This window comes from Orcinus orca, chromosome 17 (assembly GCF_937001465.1).
Source record: "Orcinus orca chromosome 17, mOrcOrc1.1, whole genome shotgun sequence".
Taxonomy (NCBI): domain Eukaryota; kingdom Metazoa; phylum Chordata; class Mammalia; order Artiodactyla; family Delphinidae; genus Orcinus; species Orcinus orca.
The window spans coordinates 51414495-51427403 of record NC_064575.1 but is presented as its reverse complement, the minus strand read 5'-3'; the positions used below and the strand labels follow the sequence as shown (position 1 = coordinate 51427403).

Here is a 12909-nt window from a genome sequence, read left to right as displayed (position 1 = left end):
GTGAAGCTGGTTTGGTTTTTTTTGGTTTGTTTTTTTGTGTTTTTTTTGCGGTACGCGGGCCTCTCACTGCTGTGGCCTCTCCCGTTGCGGAGCACAGGCTACGGACGCGCAGGCTCAGCGGCCATGGCTCACGGGCACAGCCGCTCCGCAGCATGTGGGATCTTCCCGGACCGGGGCACGAACCCGTGTCCCCTGCATCGGCAGGCGGACTCTGAACCACTGCGCCACCCGGGAAGCCCAGCTGCTGCTTTTTCTGTATTTCAGACTCCGGACAAAAGTGCTTGTTTCGGTCTCACCTGTTTTCACTTTTCAGGGAAGTAAAGCGTTTTAGAAGCTCCTCAAGTCGAAGGAGGTTTGTTTCTCTGACATATGAAGTCGGTAGAAAGTAACACTTTTCCAGAAGGGCAGAGGGTTAGAAGAGAAACCCAAGTGAAGTGCTCGTGGAATCCTAGGCTGACCGTTACTCCGAGGAACGTAGAAGAATCGGCTCCACCGCTGATTTCCACGTAGAAAAGCACTTTTCAGATTATGCATTTCCAGTCGTTTGATACCTGTGCCGGGGCAGTGGAGCAGCCGCCCCTATCCTTCCTTAGAATCATTTCGTTTTTGCTTTCCGCCCCTTTCTCTCCTAGGCTCCCGTCATCCCTGTAACCCCCTCCTTTTACTCGTTTTAAAGCACAGGTGGGCTTGCGGGCAGCTATGCCAATTACTCCCACTTAAAGCTAAGGGATTTAGGTAGTGGTAGCTGTCCATTGACCCTCCTTTCATCCCATGTATTAATTCCTCCCCAGAAGAACAAAACGACTTGTCCAGTGGAGGCGTGTTCTTTCAAAGATCAAAATTTTAGTGAGACTAGTAACAGTTGGGTTCACAGCATTTGCATGTTTGCTTCTTTCACAGCAGGTATTTTACTTATATCACGAGAGAGAAGAAAATGAAGTTATTAAAATTTAGAAACTAACCAGTTGTTAATAACTATTTTAGTTAATCTGAGAAGCAGGTTTCTTTCTGCCTAACATGCACTACTTTGGTTTTTATTAAGCAGGCTATACCGCTTTTCGGTCTTCCATCCAGCAACTTGGGAACCTTGAGCCTCACCTTTCACTTCCAGAAGGAATTCCAACTGGTTGCACCTCCACAGACCAGCCTGAGAGATTTAACTCGATTTTCTCAGTCTTCCTAGCTGCCGATTTTTAAATTTCCAGGAAACACAGTGGACTGTCCTGCTTCTTTCTCCACAGATAGGCTAAGATAGAACATAAATATTTTAATCATCAGCTCTCTTACGAAATACCCCTTCCTCTTAGCCAAAGGGAAGAGGTAATCCAATAGAACAGTCAAAATTAGCTTCACTCAAGAAATATTAGGTAAAACCATTGTCATGATAAGAGAAAGATTATGGAGTGATCCAGAAAGTGTAACTTTAATCATTGCAAACTGACCTGGGTTCTGACTATGCAGCTTGAGGTTATCAAGATGATGCTGGTACATAACACAGTTTGTGGAGATCAGAATGAATCAACACATGTAGAATACAAATGGGTCCTGGAACCCTACAGAGGGTCAGGGTAAAGACAAGTTATAGCAAGGAGATCCAGAATTTCAACAAGAGTTCATGTCGAGGCTAGTTCCCAATGCAACATTCTCTTTCCTATCAGCAGGAACCAGTAATTTTAGGATCATTTTGGAGCATGGTCTGTGGACGCTGTTATCAATGGTGACAGCTAACTTTTCTTGAGCATTTGCTACGTGCCGGACATCATCGCATTGCTCTCTCTTAATGAGGGCATTTGTTTTGCCAACTTGGATACTAGTGTTTTTAAATGCTTACATTGCAATAATATGGTTATGGAGATGCAAGTTACTATTTTCCTCCTGAGTATCTGTTTTCCTTTTTCTTGATCATACTCATTTAAGTATACCTGCATAGCTTGACTATCATGGTGATGGAAAACCCTTTCAGTATGTTTTCCTGGATGGTCTCCAAAAGAAGCGTTAGCTCTGTTGAAAACATATGGGTTTTAGAATTCTGAGGTCAGTAATGAGATTACACCCAATCCAGAAAGGGAAGGGAAAAGGCCAAAGACTGTGATGTGTAAAGAATAGGAAAATATAGCTCAGTGGCTTAAATTTGCGGTATATGAGTAAAGCTAGGGCAAGCTACATGTAACTAGGTGTCTTTTTGCCATTTTTGGGGTGGGGAGGGGTGTAAAATTATTCTTCGAGTGAATAGAAGGGAGTTATGATACATTCTTTTACTCTTCAGTTGTAACAAAATATCTAAAGAAAAATTACTAGAGAAAGAGAAAAGGGCAATGTTTAATCGTGTTTTGGGGTCGTGTGGCTTTTATTTAACCATAGGCAAAATCCCCTGCCCTGTTTACAGTGGAGTGGGGAGCAGACCGTACACAAGGTAAGTAAATAATACAGTATTTTATAAGGTGATAAATTATATGGAGAAAATTCAGGAGAGGAGGCTTGCAAGTGCTGGGCAGGGAGTGGCAAAATAGAGGCTTGATTGTAATAGAGACTGGTTTGAGGACCTAGAAAGGACACTACTCATTCTATCTGAACGTGTGAGGGAGGCTTCAGGGAGGTGCCATCTTGAAGAATGTGTAATTCACCAATTCCTTACCTTAAGTCCTACAGGTACCACAAACGTAACAACCTCGCACTAAATTCATCTTTTCTCCCAAACCTGTACTCTTCGCTCCTCACCCCCTGCTGCATGCAGTTCATTCAGCCAACTGAATCAGGTGTAGGTTCTTCTCCACCCCCATTATCTTCCAGAGTAATGCAGTAGTTTCCTAAGCCACCCTCACCTCTCTTCCTTCTGTCTTCCATTCTGCCACCAGAGTGGTCCTTCTAAAATGTCCTACATTGCCTGGGACTTCCCTGGGGGTGCAGCGGTTAAGAATCCGCCTGCCAGTGGGGGACAGGGGTTCGAGCCCTGGTCCGGGAAGATCCCACATGTTGCGGAGCACCTAAGCCTGTGCGCCACAACTACTGAGTCTGCGCTCTAGAGCCCACGAGCGACAACTACTGAGCCCGCGTGTCTAGAGCCTGTGCTCTGCAACAAGAGAAGCCACCGCAATGAGAAGCCTGCGCACTGCAACGAAAAGTAGCCCCCGCTCACCGCAACTAGAGAAAGCTCGCGCGTAGGATAAACTTCAGACTCTTAATGTGCATCCAAAACTCTCCACGGCTTAGCTTCTTCCCCTTGTCAAGAATTTTCTTTGCCCTTTCCTCAAACCAGTCTTAGTTTCCAGCTGTAACAAATTATTTGTAGTTTCTCTAATGTGCCCAACTGTTTCAATTTTCCTGCTGGTACATTTTGTTTCAAGTTTAGAATCACCTGTTATCTGTCTTTAAAGATGCTACCCTTCCTTCAAAATCCACCTCATATCACAGTCTATATAAAGGTAGCTCTGCCCACTCTTCCGCTGTAGATTTAGTTGATCCCTTTTCTTTTGTGTTACTACCATTCCTCTACTATAGCACTTACACCAGTGAGCCCTTCAGGGCAGTAACTGCGCCGTTCCATCTTTGTATTCCCAGTACCTAGCCCAATAATTGGCACATAGTCAGAGCTTAATCATTGTTAGTGAGTTTGATTTTGGATATATGGCATTTAGGATAACTGTGGGGCATCCACATGGAGAAATGTTCTGTCGGAGGAGAGTGGTAGCAGTGGCTGTTACTGGCTTTAAAGTAATCCTTTTAACTCTGAATGAGAATTATGTAAGCACAGAATGGTAAAGTAAGAAAAATGTTGGGTAGGACGCCCATTTAGGGAGTAAGTAGAGGAAAAGAAGCCAGAAAAAAAGAATTAGGAAGAAGTTGCCAAGAGCAGAAGGATGGAGCCTGGCACATAAAACATCCCTTTTTAGATGCCTAAAAAAACAAGCATAATGATGTCTAGAGATGCTGTAACCAAGTTAGTCAAACCTTTCAGACTTTATCCTGTGTATAGCTGAACTTCTAACCTAAAATGAGTCATTCTGTTTGTAACCTGCTTTTCACGCTTGATTTCATTTCCGGAAACATTTTCAAGTGAATGTTTTCCTACATTATTTTTAATAGCATCCCACTGTAGGACCTGTTAACTTTTCTATACAGTGTTCCCCAAAGTTAAAATGGGGAGGGGAGAAGAGCCTATCAAATTAGGAAGCCCTCATGGAGCCTCGGAGGGGTGTGGGCATGGAGGGATGGGAAAGCGAGTACAGACTTCCTCGGGCGGAGGCTGGGCCAGGGGCCTGCGGGTCGCGGGGCCGCCGGCTGGGGCGCCGCGGAGCGAGAGGAAGGGGCGGCGCGGGGCGGCGCGCAGCGGTTACTCAGGGCGGGCCGTTCAAACCGAAGGAGGGAAACGTGGCGGCCCCACACGAAGCTGGCGTGGGGGTTGCCATAGCCTGGCGTCGCTGAAGGCGAGGCCGCGGCTCCTCCCCTGCGCTCCAGAGGCAGCCGCCTCGGTCCTCGCCCGCCCGTCGACCCCGTGGGTGCGGCCGCCCCGGGTCTCCAGGTGGGCGGGAGCGGGGGACGCCAGGTGTGTGCGGGCTGGGCGGCCTCCGGGCTTCCCTGGCCCCGCGACCGCTCTCGCTCTGCTTGCTGGGTGCCGGGACTAGAGAGGCGCCCCGACGCCGTTCACTTTCCCCTCGCTCTGCTCCAGGAGACGGCCCACCCTCCCTCAGCCCGTGGGTGGCTTCCTGGGCCCTGGGGCCAGGCCGGGCCTCCCTCCGACAGCCTGGCCTGGGGAGGGTCCGCGGAGGGACGAGAGGCCCCATTGACGCCTTGCGGAGACCGTTAACCACCCACCCGCCGACTGCTCCTGGGGGAGGAGATGACCGCGCTGCAGCTTACACTGCATCTCAGAAACCCCAATTTGGGAAGTTTCCTCCATTCCAAGGCTAGCTGGAGAAAACAAAGATATTAAAATTACTGTTGTCCGGAAAGCTGGAGGAAATTCAAAATGATTTAGGCCTTTTCAAGTGTTAGAACTAATCCCTGTAGCATGTACTTCACGTATACAAATTTTAGCCGGTATCGTGCTACTGCACGTTTTAATGAATTGTTCAAATTAAAATTTTCTCTTTAAGTGGTATTACTTTGGCACGAATTTTAAAGGCAGAGTGAGAAATTTCCTTTTTTGGAAGCCTACATAACGTTGACGTCTAAGAACTCAAGCTTTACTGATGGTAAGATTTTACACTTTAACAAATGAAGGAAATTTGGTTATAATTTGTTATCATATTGTAAGTACTTCATTGAGTTAATCAGTTCTTTTTTTTTTTTTAAGAGCGCTATAGAGATAAGTGTTCTCAATCCTTATCAGGAGTCTGGTTTTAAAAAACGAATATTGAAGAGGCTTGTTTGATTCATCAGTGAACTGTTGAATCAGTAAAATTGAACAAGTCAACAGGCGTTCCACGATTTTGCATAAATAATTTTAAATTTAAAGTTTGAATAACCACATTTTGTTTGAGACCAATGTCTTGGGTTGAAAATGATGAAAGGTGAAAAAAATGATGACATCAGAGAAAGCACGGTGGAAGCAACTTCAAATGTGTAGATGAACAGAAAAAATTAGGAAGTTTTTTGTATGTTTAAAGCAACCGGTTTATGGTTTTTAGCAGGGAGAGGATGATCTCTGCACCCCTACTCTTGTTTCTAACAATTTGCCTCTCAGATTCCCAAATTCTAGCATGGTGAGACACCTAGTGGTGAAGTAGCAGAATAGTTACATTTGTTGCAACTTTAAAAAAAAAGGCTGGGACCTAACTTTACCAAATGAGTGAAAACTGTTAACTTAATAGAGTGATTCTCAGAGAGGGGGAAATATTCGTGGATGGAGGTGTAATTTGAAAACACATTCTATCTTATTAACTTAATATTTTGTAAACAAATTGTTTAAAAATAAAATATGAATTATAGAAAGCAAAGTTTGATAATTTTGGCTGGTAAGCATGTACGGAAGAGAGCAGTGATTGTCACAATCTGAGGGAATCTAAATCAGAAGAGAACATGTGTGAGATTTACCAAAACGGAATATAGGTTTTAAAGACTGAAAAACACCTAGATACTTTGTCCAGTAATAATGATCTCCTAATGATCATTACACCATAAAGAAACTATTTGGTTTTGTGGTTATTGTAGCAATTTTTTTAAGCTCATTCATTTACATATTTAACTGATGTAACTTAAGCATAAATGAATTACTTTCCCATTATACTCAACTAAAATACATCTTCCCAGGATCTTTTTAATAAAGAATCGTGTACTTGGCCTGGAGAAAACTTTGAAAGAATGACAATTTTCTTAGTGTCCCTTGAATAGTCTGCAGAAATATATGCTATGATAACTTTCTTATCTTTTCTTCTTATACTTTGAGCTAAGATGTAATTCAAGTTTCCACAAAGAAGGAATGCAATGATAGAGTTGAAAAGGTGAAAGAGTAAAGTATTTCCTTAAAAACAAATGAGTGAAGTATTTCCTAGTGTCATTCCTTACAAATATAATAACTGAATCACATTTCTTCTTTAAGGAATATACTTGAATTCTTTATTTGCAATTTCAAGAATATTATAAAGGGTGGGTTTCCCCCAAATAGAAAATATTTAGAAGATGAGGCATGAATGAGTATAACTTGCCAGGTTTGACATGGCCGTGTATCTGTGGGGCAGGGGTTCATTTTGGCTAACTCAAGAATGTGTTAGTAATTTATTAGTGAGCCAAAGAGTCTTTGCAAAGGTGAAAGTCTGCCAATTTAGACCTTGTGAATGGTCAGGAGGACTGAGTTTCTGAGACAGGCCCGTGTTACAAGTATAAATGACATTATCCTAGAGTTGTTTAGCCATATTGCAGTTTAGTCTAGTGGCAGCACTTACGTGACACATTTCCCAAATACATGTTTAAAAATCAGCATATAGTTTTTTTTTTAAGCAGCTTTATTTACATCGCAAAATATCGAAAGGAAATATCCAACTGACAAAATATAGGTCAGCACAAATAAGCTAGAATATTAAAACTACAATAATGTACTTTAGCGCTGTAAAAGTCATAAAGTAATAAAATCATCTAAAAATGATGCCATGAGATTTTTTTTTTCTCAAGTGTAGTTCAAGAAAATATTTGTGCATGGTGCCTAGACTATGCTTAGTCAGGTAATCTGTGAATATTTATTTCCTGGAAATTTTGGTCTTCGCGATGTTAAAACATTGTTTTATGTAAGAGACACATGAGTATAGTGTAGAGTAATTTGTTTTTTAAAGTAACTTTTTTATTGCCATACAATTTTCCATTATTATTTGTGCTCATAACAAGTAATGTATTTTGGTGTAAGCCGCCAGACTGTTCATTTCAAAGGAAGAATAAAATTTGTTTTCACTTTGTAGAAACAGAGATTTTGAAGATGTCAGAAAGGCATTCAGGTCAAGCTGGCACTGGAGCAGGAAATGAGGTGGACTCTCCTATTGTCAACATCAAGTCGTCCAGCTTTGGAGACTTTTGTTCCACATCTTCATTTCAAGATAGTGGCTACAGTGAGCTGTTAAAATCGTGCAGCTTTGATAATACAGATAAAGAATCATTTGGAAAGAAAGAAAGAGGCTCAACTTTAATCCGTGAACATCCTGAAACTTCAAGTCTGGCCTTAACACATAGTTTAGAGTCTCCCACTCAAAGAAAGAGATTTGTCTTCCCCAGGAAGGAAAAGGATAAAACCCCAGACCTTTGTGAAACTCCTAAAGTCAGTGGAAAAAAATTTTTACTGCGCAGAAGATTGGATGTATCTTTCTCTCTTCTAAAGGGGGACTTTGAATCACAAAATAGTTCTCTCGAAAGTAGTACAAGCCAAGTTCCCAATTTAGAAAAAAATATTCCAAGCAGTGCTTCAGGTTTCCCAAGGCAAAATAATTTTAGTTCTTTAGTTACTAGCACTTTGAAAACAGAAGAAGCGACTTCCAGCAGTCAAAAATTGAGACTTAATTTTTCTCAACAGAAGACGTCCACAGTTGATGATTCCAAAGATAACTGTAGCCTATTTGAAGTTGAATGTATATCTCCAATTCAAGGCAATAGTTTTAAAGACTCTATCACACATGACTTTAGCGACAGCAGTCTGTGTATTAATGATGAGAATACATATCCTGAACTTCTGGGCTCTTCGGTCAGTGGAACAACTTGTGGAACAGATGAGGACATATTTGTGACTCCAATAAGTAATCTTGTAGCAAATGTTAAATTTAATGTAAGTCAAAGGCTTTCTCCTTTAGGTGAAGTGAGACGCAATATTTCAACACCTGAAGACAGTGGCTTTAACTCACTTTGCTTGGATAAATCAGAAGATTCCCTCACTGACCAAGAGGGCTCTTTCCAAGAACTGCTTCAGAAACATAAGGGAACTCTCAAAGTCAGGGACACGGTAAGAAGATCAAGGCGTCTTGGAAGATTAAGAAGACTGTCCACCCTTAGGGAGCAAGGCTCACAATCTGAGACAGAAGAAGAAAAGCAGCCCAACCTCTCTGGCTCTGAATCAACACCAGTGGCCACTTCAGACATCTCAGAGAGTCAGCCAAGCAGTGACAATAAGAGTGGGGATTTGAGTTTAAGCTTTAAGAATTTATCAAAGACCCCAGCCTTGCAGTTAGTGCATGAGCTCTTTATGAAAAGCAAAAGGAAAAGACTCCAGCAAAGCGGTGCACGTGAACTGTTAGAAGAAAGGGACGGGGGGAAAATAGCTGTACTACAGCGTGTACTTGCAGGCCTGATTGGCAAGAAAATGGGTATAGAAAAACTGGACATCTTAACAGAATTAAAATACAGAAACTTAAAGCATGTTCTTGCTATGGTTTTAGATTCCTTGGCTGCAGAAAGCCTATGCAGGTAAGAAATTTTTTTTTTTCTGAAATAAAACTGCCTTTTATCACTTTTTTTTTTAAGTTGGAAAGCTTTTCTGTTATTTGAGTACTTTTTTTTGAAATTTTGTTTTAGCATCTCTATCTTGGATACTTTATATTTTGTCAAAGGTGGTTTAGTGAAATTCTTCAGTGTCTCAGAAATTTCACAGAAATTTCAGTATATTGAATGTCGCTCCATAAGTAAAGAGAAACGAAGTCACATATATAGGAGTATTGAGGGTAGGAACTAGAGTTACAAGACTAAAGAGAAACTGTGTTTATACTGGCAATTTTGCGAAGTGCAGGACTATCAGAAGACAAGGCCCTTGGGAATGCCGTGACCAGGAAGGAGGGAAGCCATGTGGAACAGGATTTTTGTAAGATCATGGTTGGGGAAGGACATGCAAGAGAGTTAGTGAGCCTCTTTTTCCATAGGTATGTGTGAAGAGTTGGGTTCATAGAATCCTTACTCTTTTATGGCCCCTGCTTCTATTAAAACCCTTCTTCACCTTTTCCCCATAAATTAAGTGTAGGCTATTGTAGAGAATCGTAGAATCTCATAGCTGGAAGTCTTCTGAAATGTCTAGTCCTATCATGTATTTTGCAGATGAGAAAACTGAGCTCCAGAGAAGTGATCTGCCAATGGTCACTCAAGGAGACAGAAACAGATCCAGGTCTACAGCTGAGCCCTCTGATTTCTAAGCCCATATTTTCCCAAAACTCTTATTAAGGTTTAAGTCCTTTCAGAATAGCCTTGATCAGGAATGTCTTTGGTGTAACCCAAGTAGGATGATAAGCAGATTAATGGCCTACATACATGTGCCTTTAAAAAAATGTTCAAATGAGATAAATTACTTGTTTAAAAAAATAAGGAGATGGCTGCGACATAGGAATTTTATTTTTATATGCTGGAGTATTTGGATACAGACCAGTTAGAATTAAAACTTGGGTGACTCTGCTCGCTTGTAGGAACAAATGATATTCAGTCATATTTCAATAATTGCCTTTGCTGCCATCCCTCTAGATTTATAGTATTTGTATTGCAGAGTGCATGTATAATCTTGGCAGCGCTTATTCTTGGTAATATGAGAAATTACGGTAAGTTGAAATAGCTGAGGCAAATACCCAAACATGTATTTCATTTCTTCCCCATTAATGAGTGACTTTCTGCCTATATCTCTCCATCTATCTGATATAAGGCACATGTATCGGCTTAAGGAGAGGCAATGGCGATTGAAGTGGCCACGGTAACTGGAAGAATAGTAGTGTTGACAACTCAACTATAACCTGGGGCCCTCCATAACCTTCTCCTGACCTCATTCACTTTGAGTGATTTGTTAAAGTAATAAAAGAGACCGTATTAACAGTTGCAGGATTAGCTTTTCTTTAATAATGAATGTAGTCAAAGTTATTGATAAATAAGCAATCACTAGACATAAATTGTGTTTTTCTTTAGCTGCTTTAGTCTTATAAACTTTGGTTTATAAAATAGGAACTTTGTAGTGCTACCCATAATAATGTTTATTACAGCTGACCCTTGAACAGCCAGAGATTAGGGGCGCTGACCCTCTGCCACGCAGTCTAAAAATCTTTGTATAATTTATAATCAGCTCTCCATATCCGAGTTTCCTCCGTATCCGCAGTTCGGCATCCCTGGATTCAACCAACCAGTCTGTGTAGTATTTACTATTGAAAAAATCCACCTGTAAGTGGATCCACAGAATTCAAACCCATGTTGTTCAGCGCTCAACTGTATTTGGCACTTAGTACTTCCAATAAAGGATTGATTGCTTTTGTGTTTATTTAATCAAAGTGACAGAAATTTGTTAAATACAATAATAGGAGAAATTTATAGAATCTCTTGCAGTACAGTTGATAATCATTTGCTGCATGTCATGTTCCAATTTTTAATCTTAGTGTCATGTTTAAGTTAAATCCTCTTAATTAGCCTCGCAGTGGACTCATTTGGGTTTATATGAAACTTTGTTTTTTCCTTAACCATTTATGAGATAGTAATCTGTCAATATGATGCTGGCATATTTTAATAGGTGTTCTTTCACAACTATGCAGATCAAGTCATATTTTTAATGTAAAATTTTAGCTTTAAATAAACTATTCAAAATCTTTAAAATGAATTTTTCTTATTGTCATGTGTGAAAAATATTAATTCTGTGGAATATATACAATATAAGGACTGATCTTTTTGTTACAGTATTTGGAAAGTGAGCAGAAATTGGCGTGAAATTATTATTCAAGATAAAAAAGCAAATCAGAGGAGGAAATTTCATATCACACAACTGAAAACAGATACTGAGGTAATGTATATAATACTATTCTAAAATGGATTTGTATAAATATCTAATAATCCCATATGCCTGGACAACCTCATTTGGTTTTCCTGCTATCTTGCTATCTTTTAACCTTTCCATTTACCAACATTGACTCATAAACTCTTTTTTTGTTTGTTTTTGGCTGTGCCACGTGGCTTGTGGAATCTCAGGGATTGAGCCTGGGCCACGGCAGTGAAAGCCTGGAATCCTAACCACTAGGCCACCAGGGAACTCATGCACTCATAAACTCTTTATTTTTCCCAAACTCCATCTCTACCCAGTGCATCAGTGGAGTAGCCTAACTGACATCAAGAACATCTTACTGGGTTTTGTTGTTAAGTGTGTATGCTGTTAGCAGTATTTGAATACCATTTGAATAGGATATGCTGGACCCTATTCATAGTTAGACATCCTTATAGCATTTTCCCATCCAGTCTTTTGAGTAGATACTACATGCAGTTGCTCAGATTACAATGTGAACATTTGTGACATGATCCCTTGCTTTCCTGGCACTCATACCCAGTGCCAGTGGGTGATAGTTATAAACAGGTGATTACAGTACAGGTGTGTTAGAGGAAGCCCAGAGTTCTCTCTATTGAACATTTAAAAGGAGTGGGGATCAAGAGGAGGAAAAAATGCATCTCAGCTGAGAGCTGAATAACGAGTTAGGGAAGGTGTTTCAGCAGAGGGAATAGCATATATGGAGGCCTGGAGGTGAGTGAGCATGGCAGATTAGTACTTGTAAGACATCATAAACTTGTGCTCTCTTGAAGATTTGAGGTCCAGCTTTGAAGTTACAAGAAAAGTTTTACAGAAGCTGATTAATTCTTTCTGGGGATACTACTTTGTATAACAGGCATCTGATGACTCTGGCACCCATATTTACTGTATATTCAACTTTTAGACCTTTCTTAGGCATCAATACCAAAAGAAACTCTGAGAATTAACTTTCTTATTCTTGTCTAGTAAAAAGTGTTTAATAACATAAGTAAATTTATAATTTGGTGAAATATAATAACTGAGATGAAGCATGGTATAAACTAATATGAACACCTAGATACAGATTGGGGAGTTTCTCATTCCAAGGAAATATTAGGGACCGCTATTAACTAAAGTATTGACTTTCTATTTTATTTGAAGAAACGTTTTACCTTCTCACCTATAATAATCCCTCACGACTGACTCACGGCTCTTGGCTACTGCTGCAGCTGCTGGCTCTGGGAGCTTATAATACTGAAGATATAAATTTCCTTCTTAACTTATCTTTTTAGAGTGGCTCCCTACATGCTAAGGACAGACCAAAAGCACATTTTTAAGCAAGTACCCATTAATATTAAACTTTTAGCTCCATGTACTCTTTACATCCTATGTGGAAGAAACATGTTGTATTGGTAAGCCTTTGGGTAGTTCTAGATAAAGCATTCTACCCTCATATCCTAGCCACCAATTTTTTTTTTTAACTTGGTTTCTTAAAGGACTGTACTTTTTCCTTACTTGAGTATTTTCCTTTATTCTGATTTGCTTTAAATGTTTTTTTCAGTAGACACAGTACATGGTTTAAAACATCAAATTGCACTTTAAGGCTTATAAGGAAGCACATATTCTCCTGCCCTTCCTACTCTTGGTTCTTGCCCCATCGAGGCAATCACTTCTTAGTTGTTCCTTTTGATATTTACCTCCATATTTCT

At 40.4% G+C, this 12909-nt stretch overlaps 1 protein-coding gene and 1 long non-coding RNA gene across 2 annotated transcripts in view; one reads left to right on the top strand and one right to left on the bottom strand.

Annotated features, from left to right (window-relative positions):
* Window positions 1-10: 10 nt before the first annotated feature.
* LOC125961615 (uncharacterized) lies at window positions 11-1556 on the bottom strand. The gene is made up of 3 exons (XR_007472511.1): window positions 1443-1556; window positions 1099-1246; window positions 11-911 (listed from the first exon to the last, which is right to left on the bottom strand). It is a non-coding gene; the product is annotated as an uncharacterized LOC125961615 (long non-coding RNA).
* Window positions 1557-7294: 5738 nt separating this feature from the next.
* The window catches only part of FBXO43 (F-box protein 43), an 8902-nt gene continuing 3287 nt past the window's right edge, over window positions 7295-12909 (top strand). Inside the window, exons 1-2 of the mRNA XM_033438202.2 lie at window positions 7295-8877; window positions 11104-11206. Of these exons, the coding sequence (XP_033294093.1) occupies window positions 7406-8877; window positions 11104-11206 (1575 nt within the window). The 5' untranslated portion in view covers window positions 7295-7405. The remainder of the gene's footprint in view (window positions 8878-11103; window positions 11207-12909) is intronic.